At 35.9% G+C, this 27,971-nt stretch overlaps 2 protein-coding genes across 3 annotated transcripts; one reads left to right on the forward strand and one right to left on the reverse strand.

Moving 5' to 3' along the window:
• Window positions 1-5,047: 5,047 nt before the first annotated feature.
• Window positions 5,048-12,765, forward strand: LOC109207980 (cytochrome b5-like). 2 transcript variants are annotated; one of them, XM_019370979.1, is made up of 4 exons: window positions 5,048-5,221; window positions 5,361-5,461; window positions 11,884-11,950; window positions 12,250-12,765. In XM_019370979.1, the coding sequence occupies exons 2-4, from the start codon at window positions 5,384-5,386 to the stop codon at window positions 12,498-12,500; spliced, it is 396 nt and encodes a 131-aa protein (XP_019226524.1). In that variant the 5' UTR covers window positions 5,048-5,221; window positions 5,361-5,383; the 3' UTR covers window positions 12,501-12,765. The 2 variants fall into 2 exon arrangements, with proteins under 2 accessions (XP_019226524.1, XP_019226523.1); XM_019370978.1 differs by having other exon boundaries at window positions 5,050-5,221; window positions 5,335-5,461.
• A 5,169-nt stretch (window positions 12,766-17,934) lies between these two features.
• LOC109207981 (cytochrome P450 78A3-like) lies at window positions 17,935-20,592 on the reverse strand. Its single transcript, XM_019370980.1, has 2 exons — window positions 19,433-20,592; window positions 17,935-18,812 (listed from the first exon to the last, which is right to left on the reverse strand). Exons 1-2 carry the CDS (start codon window positions 20,447-20,449, stop codon window positions 18,162-18,164), a joined length of 1,668 nt encoding a protein of 555 aa, XP_019226525.1. The 5' UTR covers window positions 20,450-20,592; the 3' UTR covers window positions 17,935-18,161.
• Between the last annotated feature and the right edge of the window lie 7,379 nt (window positions 20,593-27,971).

Raw genomic sequence — 27,971 nt, forward strand, 5'->3', positions numbered from 1 at the left:
TGAAGGCTTGGTCGGAGGAATTTAACCTACATGATGAAGTACTAAAAACTATTCCACTGTGGGTTAAGCTACCTAATCTACCTGTAAATTGGTGGAGTATGACTGCATTAAGCTAAATAGGAAGTACCTTGGGAAATCCTATTTATGCTGATGAATGTACGACAGGAGCAGTAAGGATCTCATATGCAAGGTTACTAGTGGAAATGGATGTACTAAACCTCTGCCTAAACAAGTGAAACTTCAAGATCCAAAAGGAAAGGAAATGATGCAGGAGGTGGAGTATGACTGGGAACCTAAGTACTGCAGTAAATGCTTGAAAATAGGGCATGAATGTATTGAAAGTAAGAAGCCAATGCAGCAGCAAAGGAATTTACAGCAGAAGAAGATAACTAAGGGAAGGATGGTATGGGTTAGAGCAGAGAAAGAAGAAGGAAATGAGGAGAAGGAAAAAGATCAGATAAAAGTAAGCTCATAACAACAAAGGACTGAGCCAGAACAAAGGAGAGAAGGAACACAAAGTAGAGAAGTAGGATGGGTCACAGTAGCAGGGAAATCAGCCGCAAGGCCAAGCATAGCAAAGCAACAGGCAGTTCAAATGTATGAGCAAAGAAGTGATGCTGCAGGGCCTAGTCAGACCAGTAGCCAAGGAGATCAGGGGTATTCTCACTATCCTTATTTCATTCCAGTATGAGTGTTGTTACTTGGAATGTAAGAGGGATAAATAAAACTTATAAGCAGAAAGAAGTAAAGGAGTTTGTCAGAATAAATAATAAGGCTGTAATAGCTATAGTAGAGCATAGAGTAAAAGATAATAAAAGCAGAAGATATAATTAGAAAGATAGCTCCAGGATGGGAGTCAGTTTCTAATGCCAAAACAGGAAAAAAAGGAAGGATTTGGGTAATGTGGGATCCTAGAATTTACATTTTTGATCCTAAGGAAATTGATGATCAACTTATTCATGGGCAAATTAGTATGAAGTCAAAGCTAGTGAAATTCAGTTTCACAGTTGTTTATGGGCTGCATACGATTAAAGACAAGGAACCTCTATGGGCTAAGCTAAGGCAGATCAATAGCATGCAACATGGGCCCTGGCTGGCAATGGGTGATTTTAATGCAATCCTCCATGTAAATGATAGGCAGCATGGAACAGAAGTACAGGACATGGAAGTGAAAGATTTTAAGAAATACATGATGGATACTGGGATGAGTGAGTTGCAATATATGGGAAGGGACTACACATGGACAAATAACCATGTATATAGCAGGATAGATAGGGGACTGGTAAATATAGATTGGATGATGAATATGCCTGCCTTGAAGATTTAGGTATTAAAACCATTAATATCTGATCATTCTCCTTTGAAGTTGATGATTACACAGGTGAACAGGAAGAAAAACAGTCCATTCCGATTCTTTAATTGTATTGCTGAACATCCACAATTTCTGCAACAAGTGGAGAAGGCCTGGAAAGAGGGAAGTGAAACTGGTAAAATGCAGCAAGTATGGCAAAAGCTAAAGAAAACCAAAGAGCTTGTTAAGGAGCTAAATACACAGCACTACAAAGGCTTGGAGGGGAATATTAAAGAAGCAAGGAATGAATTGCAGACTGTGCAGGAAGATATGAGTAACAGGAAGCAAGACAGTGAACTAATTGATAAGGAAAAACAACGGAAGCAGGAGTTAGAAAAATGGGTGAAAATTGAGGAAAGTATATACAAGCAGAAATCAAGGGTGCAATGGCTAAAACTGGGAGACTCTAATTCAAGATACTTCTTTGCACAAATGAAGCAAAGGAACAGTACAAATGGAATTTAAATGCTAGTTGATGATACAGGGAGACAGTTGGTGCTTGATGATGAAATAGAGGCAGAAGTCCTAGGGTACTATAGGACACTTCTGGGATCAAAAGATGAAGCCATTCCTGCTATTGATCCTAATGTCATCAAAATGGGGTATACCCTGAATAGAGAACAACAGCTGCAACTGATCAACAAAGTTACTAAGGAAGAAATAGAAGAGGCACTGAAGGAGATCAATGATTTGAAAGCCCCAGGATATGATGGTTTTAATGCAGTCTTCTTCAAAAAGGCATGGAGGAGTATAGGTGATGAAGTGACAATGGCAGTGGAGGAGTTCTTTGAAACAGCACAGATGTATAAGCCAGTGAACTGCACAGCCATAACTCTGATTCCTAAAGTCAAAAACCCAACAAGCATAAAAGAGTTTAGACCTATATCATGTTGCACTGTGATCTACAAAGTGATCTCCAAAGTACTAACAAAAAGGCTTCAATATGTGATGGATGTCTTGGTTGATAAATCCCAAGCAGCTTTTGTCCCAGGAAGAGCTATAACTGATAACATCATATTGAGCCATGAGTTGGTCAAAGGGTATGGGAGGAAAGGAGTATCACCTAGGTGTATGATGAAGCTTGACATGCAGAAAGCATATGACTCAATAGAGTGGGATTTTATGGAGCAAATGTTGCAAGCTTTAGCATTTCCTGCTCAGTTTGTTAGGTGGATAATGAGGTGCATTGGGACAGTCACTTACACAATTCTGATCAATGGAGCTCAAACTAGGCCATTTGAAGCACAAAGAGGTTTAAGGCAAGGGGACCCCTTATCCCCCTACTTATTTGTACTTGCAATGGAGTACTTAACAAGAAGGCTGAAAATGCTCAACAAGGACCCAAATTTCAACTACCACCCCAAGTGTGCAAAGATGCAAATCTTGCAACTTGGATTTGCTGATGATTTATTACTGTTTTGCAGGGGAGATTTGATGTCAGTCCAGCTCATATTCAGTGGTTTCCAAGAATTCTCAAAAGCTTCAGGTTTGAAGATCAACAAGAACAAAAGCTCTTTGTTCTGTGGAGGCATTACACAAGGGGTCCAAGATGAGATACTTAATTACTTGGGAATACAGAAGGGGGAGCTACCAGTGAGATACCTTGGAGTGCCATTAAGCACAAAAAGAATTTCCATTGCACAATGCCAACCACTGATAGAGAAGATTGCAGGAAGAATAACATCATGGACAACTAGGTTCCTATCCTATGCTGGCAGAATACAACTCATAAAAAGTGTGCTTTTTGCTGTTCAGACATATTGGGCACAGATCTTTGTGATGCCCAAAAGGATTACAAAACTTATTAAATCCATCTGCAGAAGCTTTCTTTGGACAGGTGAGAGCAATTTGTCAAAAAAGGCCCTATTAGCATGGGAAAAAATTTGCATGCCTAAGACTGCTGGAGGTTTCAACATCATGCAGATTGCACTATGGAACAAGGCAGCTGTGTGCAAGCATTACTGGGATTTATGTAGGGAGAAAAATAAGCTATGGATTCAATGGATACATAGCTACTATATCAAGGGCAAAGAAGTATGGGGAATACAAGTAAAACAGGCATCATGGATTGTGGGAAAGATTTTGAAGGCAAAGGAGACACTTGAAAAAGCTGGCTTTAGCTATGATGAAGTAAAGAGAATGAAGAAATGCAGCCAAGGCAATTTACCACAGGCTGCGAGGGAATTTTGAAAAAGTGAGCTGGAGAAAAGTAGTTTGCCAAAATGCAGGCTGTCCTAGATGGTCCTTCATGCTAACTCTGATGGCTCATGGCAAATTGTACACGAAGGATAGACTGCAGAAATGAGGTATGCAAGTAGAGGACAAATGTGTGCTATGCAAAACAGGAAGGGAGAGTATCCAACACTTGTTTTTTGAATGTGGATACTCAAGTGAACTATGGAGCAGACTGTTAAGCTGGCAAGGGATAAGTAGGAGACCACAGGGCTGGGAACAAGAACTGCTATGGGCAATTCAGTTTACTAAAAGAAGGAATGGGAAAACAGAGGTGTTCAAGATGATACTAGCAGCAACTGTGTATTACGTATGGCAAGAAAGAAATGCAAGAATATTCCAAGCAAGAGAAAGAGGATGGGAGATACTGTGTAAGCAGATTGTACAGGAAGCCCACTGTAGAAGCAACAAAAATGTAGAAAACTGGCTGAATAGTTTGAATTGGTACCCATGTAGGGGATAGTAGAAGTATAGAGGAGGGAGGGGACTAGAGAAGTGTAGAACGGATTGTATGGGTTTTTTAGAATTACTTGTAAATATTTTCCCTGGTAAATAGAAAATTTAATTACCAAAAAAAAAAAAAGAGTTCTGTAAAGTGAAAAAGTTTGATTTCTTTCTTTAACAAATATAGAGAAGAAGGATTTGCAACTGCTATGATTTCTATCAAAAAAATTGCACTTGAAATGAATATCGAACCCGAATTTCACAAGAAACGTATGATATATAGGAAGTAACAATGTGATGTGCAACGTTGATAATGAAATCTCAAAATCTTTCGAAGAGTTCTTTAAAGCTGATTACTTTTATAGATAATAGACAAGGCTATTTTTTTCATTTCAAAATAGATTTGAACAATTCGAAGCATATAAAAATATTTTTGGTTTTCTATTTAGTAGTAAAAACTAAGATCGCTAGATGTTAGAAATTTAAAAAAAATATTGCCTTAGTTTTGGTTGTTCCTCAAAGCATAATAATCAATTCGATATTGATAGTTTATATTTATTTTTTGAATTAAAAATATTAAGAAAAATGTACAATTAGAAGATAACAGTTTAATTGATACACTTAATCAAATAAAAAGATTTAATTTTTTTCCAATGCCTAAATTGCTTATGGAATAATATTAATAACTCATGTTACCATTGCTTCAGCGGAAAGAAGTTTTCAAAATTAAAATTGATAAAATCTTAACAACAATATCACAAGAAAGGTTAAATGCATTAGTTACATTGTTAACACAGAAATACTTATTAGGAGTTATTGTTGGTAAGAAAATTATTTATAACTTTGTATTTAAAAAAATTGATCGGGCCGCCACTGTTTACGATAAGAAGATGTCAGTAAGAATAAAAATTGACCAGAAAATTAAAAAGAAAAGAGAAAAGAAGAGCAATATTGATGATATCTTCCAACCCACCTCATTGATGATATAAAATGAATAAAGAAAGAGAAATGTCAATTAAAATAAGCATCCTAATTCATTGGGATCGGGTATTGGTAAGCGCAATAGACAAAAGCGGAGATGGCACAGACCAAACACATTACCAAGTTTGACTAACACAAAATTTTTAAGTAGCGTGGGGCTGTTGGCAGTGGGCGGAAGTTCAGAGGCAAGCTGAGTTTCTGTTTTGCATCCTGGTTAGCTTCTTTATCTTGTCTCAATCTCATTTCTTTTTGGTATATTCTGTATTGGGGTTTCTGACTTTTAATTACAATTTCTGGGTTTATTTTTTTGTTTCCCATTTGATTAGATTGTATCCGGTTCCCATTTGATTAGATTGTATCCGGTGATCGGTAACGATGAGCAAAGTTCATGCTTTTAATGAGGTGGCGGAGCACAACAAGAAAGATGATTGCTGGCTTATCATCTTTGGAAAGGCAAGCTTCTTTTTTTCTTTTTGCATGTTCAACTATCACTTTATCTGTTGATTCTTGTGCTTGATTTGCTACCTTTTCTGATAGATTCGTTTGCTGGATTACACAAATTTAATAATATTTTGGGGGCTTACTACAGTTTTAATTGCTTCGCCGTTTCTAGGCTACTATACACAGAGGCGGACCTAGGATTTGAGTGCAGTGGGGGCACCGCTATCTTTAACACAGATATGTCAGCTAGTAAAATCTGGCATGCTAACTCTTTGAAAACTTAATGACTATCAGTCAGTGACCTAAAATATGTTCAAAAATATCAAACACTTAGTCAAATAAGATCAAGATTAAAGGTATGTTAAGCAGTCCAACCAGAGTCTCAGTCGTCGTCGATTAATCGACGGATGTCTGCTACTTTGCCGAAGTATTCCTTGAAGGCAGAAGGGGTTTTGGAAATTTTTATCACTGTTTTTGGGGAAATTTTTTGATGAATTGCTTATTTTTATACCGGTCAAAAAAATGGTAATGCTTATAAACTTAGTTATTAGGATAAGGAAGGTGATTGACTTCATGCTAATGGAATATCTTGTCCCCCTTCCAATTTCCTTTAATCTTTTTATGTCTCTCTCTATAACCTTTTCGACGTCTAGAAGGATGTTTCTCCAAAGGAGTTTCAGACTATTTTGTGTTGAAGTTGACTATGTACTAGTCTAAATTATTGTTCATGAAATTAGAAAAGATAAAGGAAAAAATCCCAAGTTGAGCACTAAATACAGAATAGTAAGGGAGAAAGAGGAAAAAAAATAAAATGAAATATAGTGCTGGTGTTGGGTCTTGAACCTGGGTAATCTAGTAAGGGAGAAAACAAATGCAGTGTGTTAAACCAGCGGAGCAATCCAGCTTTTATGTTTGAGGGGGCACATCAAAGTTATTTAAGGTGTCCTTGATGTATATACAAATGTGTATCTATATATACACACGGATTTTGCCGAGGCTAACGGGTTTCGGTGACCCCTCTACTCCCCATGTAGGTCCGACTCTGATTAAGTTGTAATAATACCATTTCAACTCGAAGTACTCTTTATAACTAGAAGGAAATAGCTTCTAGTTTGGACATCTAGGTCATATCTTGATGAATTGATGTTCATAAAGCAATCAAGCAATCAACTATGTCTCTGTCGGAATTTTTCAGATTGGATTTATGAAGCTTGTGTATCCATTTTTTGGTTCATTTCATTGCGATACTATATTAATTTTTTAAGGCAAGTATCGTGATTCGAAACTTAATGTTTCTCTCAATCTCATATTTATCATTATACAAGCTAGGTCTTGATCCAGGTAAAATGACTTAACAAATGTTGTCCCAAATATAACAACAATTGTTAAAGTCTCCCAACACATTAGTATAGCCTATATAGATTTTTTGTGTTCATTGTGTTTTGTTGTTAGCTAATGCCTAAGTAGTTCGTGTTGATTCTTAGAGTCTATAGGTTATACGAAATAATTTTCTTCATAGCATTCCCTTATTCATTTGTTTGTACCGTAAATATATTGTGACGTAGTCTATGGAAGTCATTACTGTATCTACCAGAATGTCTGTTCAAATTTCTTCCTATAAATATTTGTTGGTAATTTGAAAGCCCTTTGATCAAGGTATCCATATTTTCTTTAAATTTAGTTTAAGTTTCCTCATCATATTATATGTGTAGAATATATGCATTAATGCTTTTGATTGTCTCATTTCCGCTTACCGGTCTCAACAAATAGACCTATCACCAATTTCTTCTATAATGATTACCATCTCCTTCTACATTATTAACAAATGATTGCCGTCTCCTTCTAATTATTTTTATCTATCCTACAGTGTCGCAATTTATGTATGTGTTATCGGTCTTTCTAGCCTTTTACTCTCCCTGGCTTCTGCATCCTGGAATTGATTAGTAGATAATCTTAATGATTACTAAACAAAGCTTTCAATCTTTAGTGCATAATTGGTTTGGCAGATGAGGTGGGATGAGGAGGCATCATCCTCATTCTATCATGTCTTTGGGTACAGAAAAAATATATTTTGGTGAGTCGTCCTAAGAACCTTTTCTCTCCTAATACTGGGGACCATTTTATCCCAGGGAAAATGGTATTAATCATTCCACAGACTATTCAGGAATTTGGAAAAATATATTTTATGTCATAAGAATATAACATATAAGAGTCAAGTTAAATGAGAAATAGGGTAAAATGCACCCACCCCCCAAGAAAACATAAATTGATGGATTTCAGGTAAATATTGACATGCTGTTTGATGAAACCTGGGGGAGACAAAACAATATCAGGTAACATATTTCTGCCCTTAATTTATTTAAAGATTTAACAGTGACAGGAAGAAAACAATCTTGAACACAAATATGTTTGCGAAAAGTGGAAATGGTGGCAGAAAGATATTAAACCGTTTAAGTATCTTTAGGACAAAATGCTGTATAGTTGAGAAAATATTATTGGCTGCACACCACCATAATCCGTGCCTCCCAGTGCTTTGGTTCAATAGCAAAGGTAGTATAAGGGGGAACATGTGGTAGGCGCATGTCATGAGTTCGAATCATAACTGTTAAATCAAGTGTGGTGTTTAAGTAGAGAAGGGTAATGGGGAAGGTTCATTATCCACCGAGTTTTGAGACTGGAGACATCAGATTTCTAGGTTATCAAAAAGAAATGCCTATCAAAATTTATGCTGTAATAAAATCTAGGACTCAATTATGCTTGTACTTAGTATAATCAATTAAAACAATTCTTTTTTCTAGAAATAAGAAATAAATCTAACACTTGTTACTTTCGTGATCAAAAGAATTAAGAATTTGAAAGCCATAAACATGTGGAAGATGGTTCTGACTTCTGCTAGTGATCATCTGGTGCATTTGCAAAGAAGGAAACCACTACTGTTTTGAAGGGATTTCAACTCCTAATCACTTCCTGAAGGCTAGAGATTTTTGGTGAATCTTTTTGCTTGGTGTTGGCTCTGTAATGTAATAATAATATTGACACTTCTTTGCAGTTTATAAGCTCCCTATCAGACAATGTGTAGGAGCTACTTCTTTTTTCTTTTTCTAATCCTTTGCATCTTCTGGATGCTGAGTGAATGAAGTTTATATTTTCAAAATAAAACATAAAAATTTGAGAATCTCATTTGCTCTTCTGATTAGTTCTTGGGAGAAGCATGTTATCCAATGATATAAGCTCCAATTTTCACCTTATAGAGTTGGGACTTGGGAGTCCTATGTAGTGAAATGGGAAAACTAAAATTTAACAAATGGAGTGAATAGAGATAGGAAAAAGCAGAAACAAGAAGTGAAATTAAGATGTGCAAGTAAGAAAGATGCACCAAATGTCGTCTAAGTAAGATTTGGTTCACTTGAATCTGCCCGTGTCTATTTGAGGTATAAATCCAAATACTTTGTTTTTAACATGTTAATAAGCATTTAACTTACCTAAAAGAAAAACACATAATGATTGGCATTTGGCAGGCAAATGTAAAAGAAAGAAACTTTTTGCCCTATTTTATTTTCAAAGAAGATGGCAAGTAGCAGTTATTGATTAAACAAGGCAGAATGGCCTAAATGGCACCTATACTTGTGTCACTTTGTCATGCCGGTCCTCCCACTTCACTTTTTTTTCATCCAGACGCTTTAACTTGTTCAAAATCTATATTTTAAACCCCTCTGACCGTGTGTATCTCACTTGCTTGACTTGTTCAAAATCTATATTCCACGTCATTTTTTATATTTTATCTACTAAAAACACTTATTATATACTATTTCCTTAAAGAAGAAGAAAAAGAAAATCAATACCTCCATCTCATCTCTCTTCCCTCAAATTCACAGATTTCTTCTTCGTCCATCTCATCTCCCTTCTCCATTTTCATCTCCCTTCTCTGTCTCACTATTCCATCGATATATAGTCATTTAGGTACTTTTTACTCAAATGATGAAATTGGTCCGGCCAAGAAAGTGGCTATTCATGCAAATGATCCAAATTTTGATGAACCAGAAGAGAATCAAACTGAATCTTGAACCTGGATCTTTGTTGAAGATTGACTTGAATAATGATTGAGTTTGTTTTTGCTTTTTGAGATGTAAATATATGAGAATCGGCTAATGTTACAGTGATCTATGCAGATAGAAGTAAAAATAGGAAGGATCTGTTATCTGGATTTGGGGGGGAGGTGGAGGGGAGATGTTCACAACCAGAAGTGGGAGGTGAGAAAGAAGAAGCTAGCGAGGGGAGAAGCGTACGGGGGGAGGGGGTGTTGTGGGGGGGGGGGGTCAGTGTGGAAAGAAGCGTATTGGGGGGGGGGGGGGGTCGAAAAGGGAGGAACAGAAAGAGACATATCTCTTTTGCTTTTTTCTTTTTTTACTTATTTATTTTTCATTCTTATTTAAATGATTTTTTCTTCTTATTTTAATTTTTTCTGGTTCAAAATGTTCATATTCACGCTCATTATCCGCTTGAATTACACCCACTTTGTCCAGCTCAACCATTATTCTGCCACATGTGCTTGGTCAACGGTCAGAGGGGTATAAAATATAGATTTTGAACAAGTTAAAGTGTCTGGATGAAAAAAAAGTGAAGTAGGAGGACCGGCATGATAAAGTGGCACAAGTATAGGTGCCATTTAGGCCATTCTGCCATTAAACAAAGTAATAACAAAAGGAAGAAAGGAATAGATGAAAGAAGAAAGAGAAGAGTGAAAGTGAAGGGGTTTTTGTGCATAAACCGATGCATGCAATTCTGAAAATAATAATTAAAGAAATGAAGTAACAGCACCAGTATATATGTCTAAATAAAACGAATTAAAAATTATAGAATTAGAACACCAAGAAGATATCTTTAAAAAAAATAAAGGAAGACAAAAAAGAGGGCCTAATGTAGTGTGTTAAGTATAGGTCTTAAATTCTTGAAGCTTTGTAGCATCAATTTGAATATCAAAGTGACAATGAACTAAAAATTGAGGGGGACAATGCAAAGCTCAGAGATAAAAGAATGTCTTCCTGAGAATAAATTGGGATGAGAGGTACCTAGAGTTGTAGGGAGATTATTGTATTACATTACTGGAAGGAGGCTAGTGAAAATTAAGAAACTAACAGAGTACCGAAAGTGCGAGCGTTACAAAATTTTACACTACATTTATAAATTTCATTTTTTGTCCAGATGATCAAATTTTATGAACTGTGTCTCTAACCAAATCTATCCAAGGACAAATTGACATGTTTTTTTGGGAATTAATGAATAAAATTCTTGTCCAACAGAAAAGGCAGTTTGCGGACTCCTGCAAAACTATTTCTTAAGTAGTATACAGTAGAGAAGAGAGGAAGTATGAGAAATAAATTAGGTTGGGTTTTCAACTACATAGTAGAGATCAAATCTGTTAGGGGAAGGTAATGCAATTCGGTTTTATTTCTCCCATGATATTTCAGAGTGCTAATTGCTAAGAAATATGTGACTTTTAGAGGAACAATTATGCACCAGCATACAACACTCTACCAATTGGACACATGGCAATATTATGAGGTAGAAGAAATCTTTAATTGCTATTCCTTTACCACTAGCCTTATATGATGTCACAGGTAAATGGTCGAAGGCTTGTCTACATGTGCTCTTCCATTGGACAAGCTCTTGACCTCCTCGTTGGTCTAACTTTTTCCTAATGATCCAGTAATATCAATAACTTCTAAATCACCATTAGTTTCCAGCTAGACCAATTTATTAATTATTTGTTCTCCGTTTCATTTTGCTACCGGAGTACCCTTAGTTGCAACTTTCTCATACATTTGTAATTGTGACACTTAATCAATCCCGAGTTACATATACATTCTTTTCCATGTAATGGCTACATTGTCTATACACAAATACATGGAGAGAAGTTTTTCGTCTTTTGGGGAGGACCAGGCTATTTCGTCTCTCCTGCTCACTCTTATAATGTGATTCTATAGTATGAACAGTCTCTCTCATTCCCTGTCTTGTGATATTTCATACTTGCTGCTATGTTTGATATGTCCACTGACGCAAAAATGCTTGACTTGAATGTTATAGCTTGAAACCGTTTCTACACTTCCAATTTTTAGTGTTAACTGACCATGATGCATTTTAGAATGGTTTCATGTTCTCTAAGATTTCTAGATGTTGCATAAGGTAAGAATCCAGATTAACGAATACATCAGAACCTGAATCTGTAATATTACATAGTTGTCATCACTTTTGGTTCTTGACATAGACTCTATTTAACCTATGTAAATAAATACTGTTGTCACCATGCATAAAGCAAAACCTCCTATGCTGGCGGCATTGTTGTATCGGTGTTTTTCTAATTGTTATTTACTGTTGCTATCATTTAATTTCCATCCTATTGTCTTTTGATATCATGTTTGACAACTTGATCTTAGGTTTATAATGTAACCTCATTTCTGGATGATCATCCTGGAGGTGATGATGTCTTGCTGACTGCAACAGGTAAGACTAAACACTTAGAGGGTATCTTAGTTGTTTTTGTGAGCCGACATCAGAGGCGGATCTAGGATTTAAGTTTTATGGGTTCAACCTGAAACGTTTTTAGCATTGAACCCGTTGTATTTTTAAAATTATGGCTTCATATTGCTATATAGTGCAATATTAATTAATCTTTACACATAAATTTATGTTACGCGCCAAAAGTACCGGGTTCTGTTGAACCCGGTACCGATACCTTGCATCCGCCTCTGGCCGACATACTAATTGAGATATGATACGTGTTAAATTTGTGCGGTAAATAGGGAAGGATGCAACAGATGATTTTGAAGATGTTGGTCACAGTGATGATGCGAGAGAGATGATGAAGAAATACTACGTTGGTGAGATTGACAGTTCTACCCTTCCTGTTAAGCACAAATATACTCCGCCTGCAACTCCACCACCCACTGGAAACCAGGGTTCTGGAAATTTATCGAAGATATTGCAATTCTTGTTGCCATTGTTGATATTGGGCGTAGCGCTTGCCTTGCGCTCCTTTTATCAGAAAGAGTAGATCAACTGTCATATTTCAAGCTGCAATGGCGTATGGAATACAACACAACATTCTCATAGTCTGCTTGCCATTTTCATATGTTGTGTTTTAGTCTTACGGATTTAGTATCCTTTATTCAGCTTATGTGTATTTGCTACCCTTTGTTGGATGTTATACTGGGATGCTGAGATATTAAGACGTTGTTACCTCTGTTGGATGTCACTGCTGGTAATGCTGTCTGTTAGTCGATGTTAGAATAAAAGTTTTATGACAAAAGTGTTCTTTATTTTGGTGGAATAAATAGGTTCTTACATAAATTGGTATCGCTTAGGGTACCCATACTACTCCTGGGGTAGGGGTAAGGTTTGCGTATACACTACCCTTCCCAGATGATTTCACTGGGTCGTTGCTGCTCAGGGTACGCATAGCGGCCAAGTTGGAATTCCCAATTTATAGTAAATGTGCTGTTTAACACATGGATTGACTGCTGCAATTTCATCTCACGTCTTTGTATGTTCCTTTCTTCCACTTAAGATCTTTTTCACTTCAGGGCCGTTTGGGTGGGCTGTATAAGGAGAATTAATTCTTCATAAAAATGAATAACTGAAGAAAAACATTGCCATTACGAAAGGGGTGTTGGAAGAGTCAAGGTGCAATCAGAGTAGAAACGTCCCAAAGACGTGAAAAATAGAAGTTGAGGAAAAATTGTTGCAAATTAGACACTCCCATAAAAAACAAAAGTGATGAGATTAGAATGGTCCATAAAAAATGTGTCGTCATTATTCATAGTACCATAGGTGTCTGGAGCAGATGTGCTATCGACATCACCTTAGTGGAAAAAAATAAAACACCGACATAAAAGTAACAGTAACTTGAAATGAAGTGACTTCACCCAGAATCAGGTGAAATCTATCCACTGTCCTTTTTAGAATCCTTTTTTGATCTTTGTCCTGGGTATGTTTTCAAGAATTGAGAAACACATTTTTCTTTTAAATCCAGAACACAACTTTTCTAGCTCCTAGTCCTAGTAAAATGTATTTGAAACATTTCTTTCAAAAACTAAACCAAACCCAAATTTCTTGAAGGATATGCGTTATACTTTTTTTTCTTTTTCTCGTGGAAGCTGGATAGTAACTTGCTGATTTGTTCGAATGATATTTTCTTCTTCATCAATATTTCTGATTAAAAAACAATGAATGTGTGACACATTGTATTGTTTCTTGAATGAAAAAACTAGCGATTTCTGCCAATTGGCTTTATGGAAAAGAACAAGTACAGAAAGTACAGTGTTATCAACATGGTGTGATTGTGTCGTGGAGTAGATGTACTATGAATATGAAAATACATGTGCTTTAAACAGTTGAAGTTACTACTAATTGGTATACACTGCTGGATAATCAAATGAATGTGACAGATTTATTAGCGAGAAAAAAATAATTCACTATGGCCATCTCTAACCCTTACCCCCATTTTCTCCTCCAAAATGCAGTAAAATTACTCCAATCATTATGTCATTTTTTTTTACTTCAAAAAAAAATATTTCATTTTATTATTCTCTCTCTTCAATATTATATTATAATCTTTTATTTTTTTATTTCTATTAAAGAAAATCTATCTTTTTTTCTTTTTTACATATTCATCACATAATTTAATATAAAATTATTTTATACCATAAATTTTTAAATAATATAATTTGTAAGCAAATATTATAGATTATATATATTAACGGATAATTCAAATAAAAGTGAAATCATTGAGATACAAGATAATTCAATACATATTACATTATGGCAAAATTCATATTAAATATTACATAAATATTCAACTTTCACTTCTAGTATGCTCCCATAAATGATCTATTAATGCATTACGAAGTGCAAAATGAGCATCATCTAATATTAGCAACATCTAATATTTTAGCACCTTTCGCACCTTTCGAAAATTAATTTATCAAATTTATACGCCAAAATTAAGATGTAAAATTAATATTATAAAGATATTACATAAACATAATTAGGTATATATAAAGAGATAAATTAAAAGAGTTAAATAATAAAATAATCATGAATAGTAATGGAGGGGATGAATCCCCATTACGGAGAAATGAGGGAGGGTTGGAGATGGCCTAAGGGGTTGTTTAGTTTGAAGATAAGTTATGCTGAGATTAGCTATACTGGAATTCGTTATGCTGGGATTAGTTATCCTGATATTGTTTTTATTGATTATTTGGTATGTCGTATTAATTTTGAGATTATCAATTTTACTGCTTTATCCTGGGATAACTTATCGTTGGATTATTATTCCACCATTTGGCAGGTATAAGTTATCACAGTACTATTTTTAATCTTGGGATAACTTATTCAGGATTAGTAACAAAACAAGGAATAAAACGGTACGAAATTCTTATCCCAAGATCATTTTTGCTTATCCATCGTACCAAACGACCCCTAAGAAGTTACATCACAATCTGCGAAATGCTATGGATATGCCAGCATCCTGTAGTTTATTACCCATTGCCTTGTTTTTAATAAACTATTATAAAAAATAAAAAAATCCAACCAACACACAGAGAGTCAGAGACTTCAAGTTTTGTATATCCTTCTTAACATGAATATTATTATTGGACTTGGTTAAGTCATGCCTTAAAAAATATGTTTCTTGATTACTTTGAGTTTTCAACAACCTTTTAATAATCTAGCAACTTCAACGAAATAGCATTAGAACAAAAGAACAAATACAGTAATATCAACATGGTTTGATTGTGTCCTGAAGTGTTTGTACTATGAATATGATTATGCATGCCCTTAAAACAATTGAAAAGTCACCAATTGTTATACACTGCTGGATAATCTAATGTATGTGACAGATTTTAATTATTAGTAAGAATACATTAATTCACTAAAAGGTCTTCTTCCAGCAACTTGTTTAGTATTCTGAATATGCAAAACGCTAAGGATATGCCAGCATCCTGAAGTATATTACCCATTGCCTTGTTGAAAGTAAACTACTATCAAAATCCAACCAAACACAAAGGCTTCAGTTTTACAATCCAATGTAAACATGATTTAAGCTCTAGTGGTACTAGGATATCCTTTTCCAACTTCGTTAAGTATGACTTACAAAAATGTTTCTTGATTATTTTGAGATATATCAACAACCTCTTAGAAGTTAGAGAAGGAAAACTTACGAATTTTTATATTTTGAGGTGACATGTTTCGTCATCTCTCAAAGTGGTACTATGTCGTATTGTAATAAATTCCCCAAAATAAATGAGAAGTGATAGAATCCTCTCTAACTCTCAGCTTTGGAGAGGATAGAAAGCAACAACTAGATACTACAACTAGTCCTAGTTTATTTTTCACATCATGAAGCAAGTTGTTATTTTTAGTTAATTAAGTTGAAATGATCGTACGTTAGAAATGCTAATTCATAGTACAAGTTGGTCCGATAGAAACCTAAAGCTTCATTTGATTATATACACAGGTAATTAAAATAGTGTAATATTCATCCAAATGAAAGCAAGACCTATACTCAAGTAGGCATAAATATATCCTGTTCCTAGGAGACCATGTATATTGTATACATCTGATTCGATATTACAACTTGTTCCATTATCCAAAACATTGGAAAATTCGTATGCTAATTTGTTGATTAGTTTTTAGATTTCACTTTGCATGTCTATATCGATGTCCATAACTTAATAATCTTCCTCTCCTTCGATTGCCTGCCTTTACTGAATGGCCACTCAGGCGACTGAATTCTGAAATAAAATTATGCATAGGTAGAAGGTCGTTTTCGGCTCGTCAGATCAGCCGTGACTATTAAAAATTATGTGATTTTATAGTTTGAAAAATTATCCCGGTTAATGTAGATATCATATCGCGATCATACAACATATGAGCAGTAGTACGTACTATTTGCTTCATTTGTTTCTTTGATTCGATATGATTGATATTTCTTGGCTTTTTACGAATACAAACGATTCAGCATAAAAGATTGCGATTCTAAACATGTTTCACGGTGCAAAATTAATGAAAGGTCCAATTTCAAATATTTCATGACTAGTTGATGTATGATATACCACGAGTCTGACGTACGTCTCAGACGAGCCAAGAACTGCAATAGGGAACTTGGGCTTGCAGTACTATCTTTGATTTCTATTATGGGCAGGGCCGTAAGCACCTTTAGCGAAGCAGTGTCACGCGATACCGCTTTGTTGGAAAATTTTACTAAATATATGTATTAATACTGTAAGGAAACGAATTAGTAGAAAAAAAATGACAAAACTTGACAAAGATTGTCTCTTGGTGCGTTGGTCATTTGCATGATTTTGCTTTAAGACTCAATAAAACCAATAGACTAAAGCTATTTCTTGTTTAGAAAAAATGATAATTAAAGTTATTATTCTCGTTCTTTTAAAAATTTCGATACCGCTTATAAAAATTTCTGTGTAAGATAGAGTCTGACAAACATTTACACACTAATCTCACGAGACGATACCGCTTATAAAAATTTCTGTGTAAGATAGAGTCTGACAAACATTTACACATTAGTCTCACGAGACTGAGGATGATTGCAACATTAATTTCCAAAAACTACATCCTACAATACATCAGACAGAAACAATTACTCAATGATTTAACAACTATACTATTGAGCAACATTAAAAACTAGCCAAGTCATGGTCAAAGATAAGACACTAGAGTCTCCTAATGACTTCCCAATCAGGCTAAGAGCATTAATTAGCAGCATATTATATGAATGTTGTGCTAGTGGCAGACTTGTCCGAGGAAATATACAAAACTAAAGACAATGTACAAACAACCGAAAATATTGGACCAGTTGCATCATACAATACTAAGCACCATTAGTTGAACACTTGAACTTTTAGCTTAGGAATATCGACACCAACAAATAACCTTTTTAAACTCGTCACCACTTCATTAACAGCTAAATACTGACTGTACCTCAAATGTACACAAACCAAATGACTCCACATACTTATTCAACACACACTAGATAATGTACATTTCAAATCCACTGATTTATTATTGCATTGCGCCAAACTAGGGTGACAGAAAAAGGACTGTGGGCTATATTATATAATTTTTTTATATTGTACAATCAGAATTCTAATGAGAAAATTAATCAGTAGTTTTTTAAAATATATACATAGATTCCCATCCTTATGAAAGAGAAATACTTAGTGGGCTTGTCATGCTTATTCTTGTAATGGTGGCGTACAACAATCATCTATGTCATTTCATACTAATATTTTTAGCGGGATAAATATATTAGTTAGGAAAAAGATAATTTTCCAAAAGAGACATCTGATTTTTATTAGCTTCCGATTAGTGGTCGAAGTTTAACATATATGCCGCAGTACAACTGATGATATTTTGCTATTGAGATTACTGACAACTAGTGAATTCACATGCAAAGTAGATAGTATATATGCGTCTCAGCTAAACTCGTATTTAATTTGAGCATAATTTGTACATCCAAAGTCAAATGAACTCTCTAAAAATCAAATGCAAATAAAAAAGAAAATACTAAACATTTATAGAGAAGGGGTTCTATAGATAAGAAAAAGACAAATAATCTATAGATAAGAAAAAGACAAATAAGAGGAAAAATACTCCTATTATGCAGTGTTGCCTTTTCTTTTCCATTTTCTGGTTTTTAATTGCAATTATTGGGTATAACTTTTTGCTGAGCACGTCTTGATGTCACCCTCACAGTGAGTGGGTTGACCATTTCGCAAGAAAGCCTCAGTACCTCAGACAAGTCAACTGGACTGTTATTATCAATGGGCTCAAAACGGAATTCGTGTAGAAGTGATGCGACCCAAAACGTGACTGTAGTCAAGCCCAATATCTTACCGGGGCAAGTTCTCCTTCCAGACCCAAATGGTGCGAGCCTCAGATCAGATCCTAAAACCGAGAAGTCCAAACCCTGAGCACTATTAACGAACCTTTCGGGCTTGAATTCAAGTGGGTCAGCCCAAACATCTGGATCCCTAGTGATGGCCCACATGTTGACCATTGCTGTGGTCCCAGCCGGCACGTGATAGCCATCCACCTTTGTATCTGTGATTGCAAGGCGGGCCCATGAGAGCAGTGGGCCCGGAGGGTGCAACCTTAGTACTTCTTTTATCACCGCCGGTAAATATGTCATCTCCGATACATCGGACTCCGTCACGGCCCGTGATTCTCCGACAATCTTGTCCAATTCATTTTGAACCTTGAACTGAACTTGAGGATGAATCACCATTCTTGCTAAAATCCACTCTATTAATACTGCTACAGTGTCAGTTCCCCTAAATATCATTTCCTGCAATTACCATGGAACAAATAGAGGTTAGGTTAATTTTTTATTTTCAATTGTCATTCTTATCTTTAAACCTGTATAATTTAATACAAGTTAGTTCCATTTGGTGAACTTGATTAATTAATTTTTTGCCCGCGTGTAATGTACAAATAATACTATAACATAATGCTCTCATTGTACATAAATATAATATAATGCTCTCAAGTGCAATACGAATAGTTTCTACAGGTTTTCTTTTTTTTAAATATTCGGAGCTTCCATTTATTCGCCATCATGTTTGTTTGTATTATTAAAAGGAGGAGTTAAAGAAAAGGAAAAGGCTACTAGTTCCACGTAAGAAGGAAGAGAAATATAAAATTGGTTGCTTTCAGAACTATTACGATTGTGAAATCCGAAAATTGACCCTGAATATATTCTCTCAATGGGGGATGGCATGATAGAAATTTTTAAAAACTTTTTAAAATAAAGTAATTTATGAGAAAAGGAAACATTCAAACAATAAGTCGATAATAATACCAATTGCTTATAAATTTTAACATGGTGAGTAACAAAACATGATAGTGACAAAACTTTATAAATCATTGTGGCATAAAATTTAATTCCAAAATATTTTTAATGCTTACCCAAAGTACGGCGATCATATCCGAGTCTGATAATTTTTCAGAACCTTGAAGAGAAAGCAAAACATGCACAAAATCATTTTCAACATCACCAGATTGAGCCCTGTGTTCGTCAATAATCCTGCTAACAAACCTGTTCACTTTAGGGACCAACTGAGAACACCTGAGCCGTATTTTTTGTGGGTCCAATTCAGCTAGCCAAGGTAAATGATCGGACCAGTTCAGCAAACCCAAAAGGTCGTAACCTTCATTTACCAACTTCCCCAACTCCTCTGTTTCTAAGTTAGAACAATCAAGATTATACTTGCGCCCGAAAACAGAGCACATCATATTGTTTAGAGAAGCCAATTTCAGAGCATCTCTAACTCGGATTATGTCCCGGCCACCTAATTGGAACATTGTAACCATTTGTTTGGCAATTTGGGACCTTTGAGCTTCTGAGGCTTTGATTTGCTTAGGACAAAAGAGGTGCGTCGCTGCAATTTTTCTAAGGGTTCGCCAGTAGACGCCATAAGGAGCGAAACCTATTGCTCTGTTGAACATTAGCCTATAAGCTGATTCTTTTACAGGACGATCAGCGAAAACTGAACTGTTTAATATCTCTTTGGCTACGTCTGGATTACACGTGACAATAACTCTTGTCTCGCCTACGCTCAACGACATGAGACGCTTGGCTTGACAAGTTTCGGCCATCGCTGCTATTTTGCGATGTGCCAAACCAGACATGAGGTTCATGCTTCCTATGATAGGAAATCCCCTAGGACCTGGTATAGGTTTTGATACTAGCAAATGATCAATATTATTGTAATTATTAATATTAAAAGAAGTTAAACCTGCAGAATTTTTCCTCCATTTATATTTTCCCCAAGCAGGACCTCCGGGGTGAGCCCAATAAATGATGCTCATGACTAGCCAGAGAATAAGAATGAAAAGAACAAAGCATATGGAGTTTATGGAGGTGAAAGATTTGCATTTTGAAGCTAATGCAAATACCCAAAGGCTTTCTATGTCTGTTCTCATTTTCTCTATATTATTTGCTGTGAGCTGGGTGGAAAATATTGATATTGTGCGGAGTATTGAGAGAGTAGAAGAGAGTTATAGATAGCAAGAGTGAGAAAGGTGTTGTATTTGTTTTGGAGGCATAAAAGAAGAGAGTTTGGCTGGTTTATATAGGGGAGAAATGGGAGGGAAATGACCATATGACACAAACCATTCTTCTTCTAATTTTACTGTAGTAGGCAGGGGCAAATAAAGTTTTTCGATACAAATATAAATGTATATACAAATATTTATTGAAATTTTAATAAAAATTAAATTTAAACTCATAATTTCAACAGTACAATAAGTATAAAAATCTTAAAAATTGAACTAATTAAATTTTGATCTTGGATCACCGTCTGGTGGTAGGTACATATTTTAGCGACATAGTAGCTTAATTTTCTCTTGATGTGGGATTAGTATAATAAATAGAAACAATAATCCTTAATTAGTTAAAAAAAGGTGTATGTTGACATAGTAGAATTGACGCACGATTGCATGACAAAAGAAGAAATAACAAGAAATTAAGGCGCGTGAGACACGCTCCAATAACAATAGATTGCGTGCTTCCCTGTTATAAAGGAATAAATAAATAGTGATAATCCGTAATTAAGTTAACAGTATTGGGGACTTAGAAATAGTTATTTGCTTGGGTCAATCTCCCCATGAGGTCACCTTGTGTCGGCACTATACATACATCCGTAACCCCCTCTAAATTTTTTAATCTAATTCTGTGCTTTAGTTCCTTGGATATTTAACCAAGTTCTGTCCGGTTTGTGCAACCTATTAATCTTTTAAATGAATGATTGGGGGCTTAATTTGTTACTAAAAATCAGTCTATTTCATGAGCTTTTGATTGACTAATTTTCAACTCAAATTCCATCATTTGGTTATAAGGGTCTAAGCTAGTTAACTGCTTGTCTTTTTGGATTTATTGAAGTGCATCAAACTGCAAGTCAAGAGGTGTAATTACACAATTCGGTTTATTACCATAGCCCATAGGAACCACACGGGTATAACTATTCTGTTGTCAATTTAAATTTTCTGAATCTCATATATTTGATTGTCTAATTTGACAATTTTCGAAACAACTTCATTGAACTTGGTATGTAGGTTATAACCACATATAATAAGAGTAGTAGTTTGAGATCACTTGGTACAATATTGACTCCAAAGCATACCGACTGACGTGTTAGCAGAATATTAGCCGGATATACCATTCACATATGTTTGATGACTTAGTAAAGCGATTATAACGTGCTCATTTTTTCGGTTCAATTTATGTGTATCGTCTTTTATTTTCAAAAAGTATCTTTGTTTGATAAGTTTTCTTTTGCAAATTAACTTATTAGCAATGTTATAATGTTTTTTTAAACGAAAAAACTAGAAGTAAAATTAACAATATATATTCGTATTCACTCGAACAATGTGGTCTAGCTAGAAAAATGATAGAAGGGAGTTGAATACCTCATCTGCCTAGGACTTGCTACTTTTCAGCGATGAAGTAACTGGGTCATGTTTAAAAAATGGAACAAATACAATGGATAGTAGCAATAGTATTAGTACATCCAATAATTGTACTGTAGCTGTGTAGCATGAGGAATGAGGATGAAGGAGCGAAGCTAGCGCGTGAAAACAGTGGGCAGTATCAGCTGGGATGATCAAGTTAACAATGAGAAGACAAGAAAGACCAAAGGGGTGTGGGTGTTACTGTGGCGTGATGTTGTCGGGGCATATATTAATGTCATGAGGATGAGGTGGCCGAGAAAGCACATGAACAAGAAACGCTCTATTTATACATGCAGATACAGATGTTGCAGTCGTGCATTTAGTGGTTCGAAGTTACTGCCCATGAGATCAAATCCAGAGAGCGAGAGCTCCGATCGAGGCTGCAGATACCCCTATTATCAATGTTGCTGGACTGGACTGGTCGGTATGGCGACGGTGGTGTTTGGTGTTGGTGGCCAAATACGAACAAAATAACCCCTCTTTCCTCAGTACTCCCTGAGCCATCGTTGTTGTAATGCCACGTTTCACAACCATGCAAATTACTTTAGCAACTTTACCCTAATCCGACAAGATGGTGACAACTCCTCCCCAGTTTCCCAAGCTTCTGGCGGTTATCACTACTCACTTTTACACGCGTCGTTTCCTCTACGTTTACACACTACACTACCTAGTGCTTTTAATTTCGTTACATTTACATCGATCATATGCTTGTGTATTAATGCATGTCTTGGTGTCTACTAAAGGCAGTAGTACTAGTAGTAGTACACATTTAACGGCAATGGATATGGTTACGGACTCATGGCTCATGGGGTAAAGTTGGAAAGTGATATGACTGTGACAGAAAATGGGCCCGGCAGGAAAAGCAAACGTGTATTTTAGGTTAAAATATCATGGTATAGCCCGTTTTCACAGTGGTCAATGAAAAATAGCCAGCGTTTATCAAGTCAATAAAAAATAGCCACTATTTTGCTGCAACAGCGACCGGTCCAGTATAATATATGGGAGTTCTGGTGCATTTGTGTACGAACTCCAGCATATTATGCTGGACCGGTATACTTTGCTAACTCCTGTAAAATTTGTGGGAGACTGGAGCACCAGTGCTCCAAACTCCAGTATATTATACTGGATAATTATACTTGCTGGAACTCCCGTAAAATTTGCGGGAGTTCCAGCATAATTATGCTTGAACTCCCGTAAAATTTGCGGGAGTTCCAGCATAGTTATCCTGGAACTCCCGTAAAATTTACGGGAGTTCAAGCATACTTATGCTGGACCTCCCGTAAAATTTGCGGGTGTATTTTTCCGGATTTTGAACAGTGTTTTCGCTCAAATTTAAAGTGGCTAAATTTCGATGACTTTTGAAACTTGGCTATTTTTCAAAGACCAGTGATAAATCTGACTATTTTGAATTTGTCCCGTATTTTAGGCCTGCATTTGTTTGGATTCGAGGAACGGCGTTGGTTCCTGCCGTAGATTGAAATAGAAGCCCTGTCCGTTGATATAGGCAGTCAAATAGGACCTACCCTTTTCAAATAGCCTCAAAGTAGATTATTCCATGAGCAAATTGTCAAATTTAATAAGTGTTGTCCCTTCTTTGTCACATAGGTAACATTTTAACTTTTTACCTTGAAGTTAAACTACCTCAAAAATGTCATATTTCAATAACTTTTTGAAAAGAAAAAACACCACATTATTTGTTGGTTAACCAATCAAAGAGCATGAATTTCCTTTCAAACGGAGAATAAGAAAAGGCCGTTCCCCTCGCGCTTACCGCTTCTCTTGTGCCAATAAAAGAAATTTGACTTAAATTTTTTATGTACTTGCGATGTAAAAATATTATAATCAAATTATTAGTAATTAAAAGTATATTTGTAATGAGAATTAGTTGATAATCTCGTAAATATGATAGTTAATATTTATATTCGGTTCGGTTAGATTACATTGATCATATAAAAGATCTTTACACATTTAATATATGTAACTTAATTCCTTATCTACGAGAAGTCTTTGTTGTTTTTCTTTTTGTTTATCCTAAAAAAACGGATAACAATTGAATTTATATGTGATTTTAAGGATATGCAGATTAATTCAATACAAAAGATAAATTGCGTTAGATTAAACAGATAAGGGACGTAATGAATTGCCAAACCACTTAAGAGGGGTGATTTCGGACTCAATAACAACCTTAATGAGATGTCTGCTGTCATGACCCAAACCGATGGGCCGCGACGGGTGTCCGAATCCTACATGTCGAATATCCTTAAGCATGCGCTTAAGATATAAACGCGAATAACATACGTGAGGGAAATCTATCCAAAAGATATATGTACATATGCATGCGGAATACAGTGGGCGAGCCGGCAAGGGTGCTATAGACAACTATATACCCAAAACTGAAAGCCGATAAGTCCATATACTATCCAACTATACATAACTATCTACAGACCTCTAATAGAAATACAGCCGTACAAAGACGGGACTGAGCCTCGTCACACCCATATATACATACAAGCATATCGTACCAAAATCAAAAGCAGTTCCGGATCAAGTGGAGCACGCCAACTCTCGTTGATCAAGGATCCTAAGAAGGGGGACCCAGCTTGCCTACCTGCACCTGCGGGTATGAAACGCAGGCCCGGGAAAATAGGGCGTCAGTTCGAATAATGTACTGAGTATGTAAGGCATGAAAATCAGTACATAAAAGACATAGATGAAACATGGAATAAAGAGATCCATATGTGAGTCTGAGTAACTTTTTAATTTTGAAACATTTATAATGTCATGCACGTGCATATAAATGTCATGTCATGCATAGGTATAGGTGTACATAACATCATCAAGCCTCTAAGGGCATCCCATCATATCGTCTCGGCCACTGTGGACAACATCATCAAGATATACCAACCTATCAGGTTGTGGTACGTACATAACACCGTAACCATTTTCCCATATCCCATATATATATATATATATATATATATATATATATATATATATATACACATATACATATACATATAAATACGCGTATATAACGCCATCTGGTTCATGAGTCAATGTACATGTATAAATGAATGAAATGTGTGAAAATATGTTAATAATCTCCATATTTCTTTGGGATAAGCTTTTGTCAACTGCTTATTATTCTGAGACCCATGAACAAAAGATATAATATATGTCACATGGGGAATCAAAAACATAGAGACACCTAGTATTTCTACGAATAGAGTCATTTATGAAAGCTGTGCGTTTGCTCGTTTTTTTTTTTTTTGTATCATTTGGATCATGCAAAAAAGAAAGAAGGGATAGCCTTAACACACCCGGAGTAGAGTAAAATCCGTGTGATATTCTTGGAAAAGATTGCATATTAATATATAAAGCTCCCTCTAGAGTTTTGGTTTCTGTAACAGCAACTAGATAGATTGGACAGTGAAGCTTGGAACATAGAGTTCTAAATAACCAGTTCAAAATTGAGATGATATTCCTTCAGATGGAAATTAGCAATTACAACGACGACCCTTATACAGCCTTGAGGCGGGAAAACAACAACCCACACCACATTGGTATTCTTAAACTTAATGCAAAAGTTTGGATATCTACCCATCTTTTATATTCATGCCTGAGTTCTATGGTGGAAATTAGCAAGAGTAAGGGTGGAGAACCTGGACGAAAGGTACATGTGCTATGGCTTGACTATATAGAAACCTTATTTTAAATAATATTATCAGTATTGAGATGACCGATAAAATTTTCTACTCTAAGCAACAAAAGTTTTCTAATAAAACAAAAAATGAAAATGAATATAAAGAAACTAGCCAGCTGCGTTTGTATTGAAGAATCTTTAGAATTGAAGTGTTTGGGTAACACTTTACGGTGTTGAAGTGTTTTGGTAACACGTTATTTGCCACCTATCAAGAATGACTAAGAGTCATATCTTTGGGAAGTGGCTTGCTGCCACGTAGGGGAGGGGTTATTTTCATCTTTATTCAAATTTATTAGTTAATTAATTAGGTAATGTCCCGTTACCCGATAATTAACCAATTACCCACATAATTAAGAATTATCTCGACTTACTTAAAATACTACTCATCTCCTCTCCTTTTTTTTATATACTTTATACATTATACTATCATGGTCATATGGTACCTTGTATGGTACTAGTCCATAAATATCGAGTATTATAGCTCGGACCGTATTTTATCCCAAATCGACAACCTTCAACGAAACTCATTTTCTTTACTTCGTGCACCCTTTATCCTTCATGGATTTTACTTATCGCTTGTTATAAATAGCATAAATATGTTAACCTCAAGATAATCTCATTCCAGAAGGACCTCCAGACGTTCGCCTTCCCTGGATGGTATAAAATATCAACGTCATAGTCTTTAGTGCATGAACCACCGCAGCTAACTCTAAATCGTGGGTTGGGTAGTTCTTCTCGTGCTTTCTTAGTTGTCTAGAAGCATAAGCTACAACCTTACCATGCTGTATCAGCACACAACCCAATCCAACGCCTGAAGCGTCACAATAGATAACATAACCATCAGTCCCTTCTGGGAGAGTTAGAACTGGTGCTGAAGTTAATCTATCCTATAATGCCTGGAAACTCCATTCGCAAGCATCAGTCCATTGAAACTTTGCTCCCTTCTGAGTCAACTTTGTCAAAGGTGCTGAAAGGGAAGAAAATCCTTCCACAAATCTCCTGTAATAACCTGCCAAACCGAGAAAGCTACGAACCTCCGTTGGTGTTGTGGGTCTAGGCCAAGTCTTTACTGCCTCAATCTTTTGTGTATCCACCCGGATGCCTTCACCCGAAATGATATGGCCAAGGAAAGCTACAGAGTTCAATCAGAATTCACATTTAGAGGATTTTGCATACAACTTCCCTTTTTGTAGAACTCTGAGCACAGTACGCAAATAATCTGCATGCTCAGCCTCTGAACGAGAATACACCAATATATCGTCGATAAATACAATTACGAATAGATCTAAAAAAGGCCTGAACACACGGTTCATCAAATCCATGAATACTGCCGGCGCATTGGTCAAACCGAATGACATAACACGAAACTCAAAGTGCCCGCATCTGGTCCTGAATGCTGTCTTCAGAATATCTTCCTCCTTAACCCTTACCTGATGGTACCCGGACCTCAAGTCTATCTTTGAAAAACACTTGGCACCTTGCAACTGATCAAATAAATCATCAATCCTCGGAAGTGGGTATTTATTCTTGATCGTCACCTTATTCAACTGTCTATAATCAATACACATCCGTAAGGAACCATCTTTCTTCCTCACAAATAACACAGGTTCTCCCCACGGTGATGTACTAGGTCTGATAAAGCCTTTTTCAAGCAATTCCTTTAGTTGTTCCTTCAACTCTTTCAGCTCTGCGGGGGCCATTCTATAGGGAGGAATAGATATTGGATGAGTATCTGGTGGTAGGTCAATAGCAAACTCAATTTCTCACTCTGGCGGAAGACCCGGAAGCTCATCTGGAAAAACATCGGGAAACTAATTAACCACAGGGATGGACTGAATGGTTGATGACTCTACTTCCACATCCTGAACCCGAACTAAGTGATAAATACAACTCTTTCTGATCATTTCCTTGCTTTGAGATAGGAAATAAATCTACCTCTCGACGACGCTGTATTACCTTTCCACTACAAAATAGGCTCCCTTGGAAATTGAAATCGGACTATCTTTTATCTACAATCAACGTTGGCATGACAAGAAGCCAACCAATCCATACCCATTATAACATCAAATTCTACCATATCTAACTCGATTAGGTCCGCTATGATAGATCGACTATGAATTACTATCATACAACCCCTATATACTCGCTTAGCTATCACTGAGTCCCCAACAGGTGTAGACACCTCAAAAGGTTTAACCAATTCAGGTTTTATTCCAAACTTACTAGCAACCAACAGAGTAACATATGATAAGGTGGAACCTGGGTCAATCAGTGCATATACATCATATGAGG

The sequence above is a fragment of the Nicotiana attenuata genome, unplaced genomic scaffold (assembly GCF_001879085.1).
Source record: "Nicotiana attenuata strain UT unplaced genomic scaffold, NIATTr2, whole genome shotgun sequence".
NCBI lineage: Eukaryota > Viridiplantae > Streptophyta > Magnoliopsida > Solanales > Solanaceae > Nicotiana > Nicotiana attenuata.

Bases quoted from the DNA above. Each gene is read 5' to 3' on its own strand.
- LOC109207980 (XM_019370979.1), top strand. From the start codon at position 5,384: ATGAGCAAAGTTCATGCTTTTAATGAGGTGGCGGAGCACAACAAGAAA. The intron at 5,462-11,883 runs GCAAGCTTCTTT...ACTTGATCTTAG, and splicing joins GGCTTATCATCTTTGGAAAG to GTTTATAATGTAACCTCATT. The intron at 11,951-12,249 runs GTAAGACTAAAC...TGCGGTAAATAG, and splicing joins TGTCTTGCTGACTGCAACAG to GGAAGGATGCAACAGATGAT.
- LOC109207981 (XM_019370980.1), bottom strand. From the start codon at position 20,449: ATGAGAACAGACATAGAAAGCCTTTGGGTATTTGCATTAGCTTCAAAA. The intron at 18,813-19,432 runs GTAAGCATTAAA...TGGTAATTGCAG, and splicing joins ATATGATCGCCGTACTTTGG to GAAATGATATTTAGGGGAAC.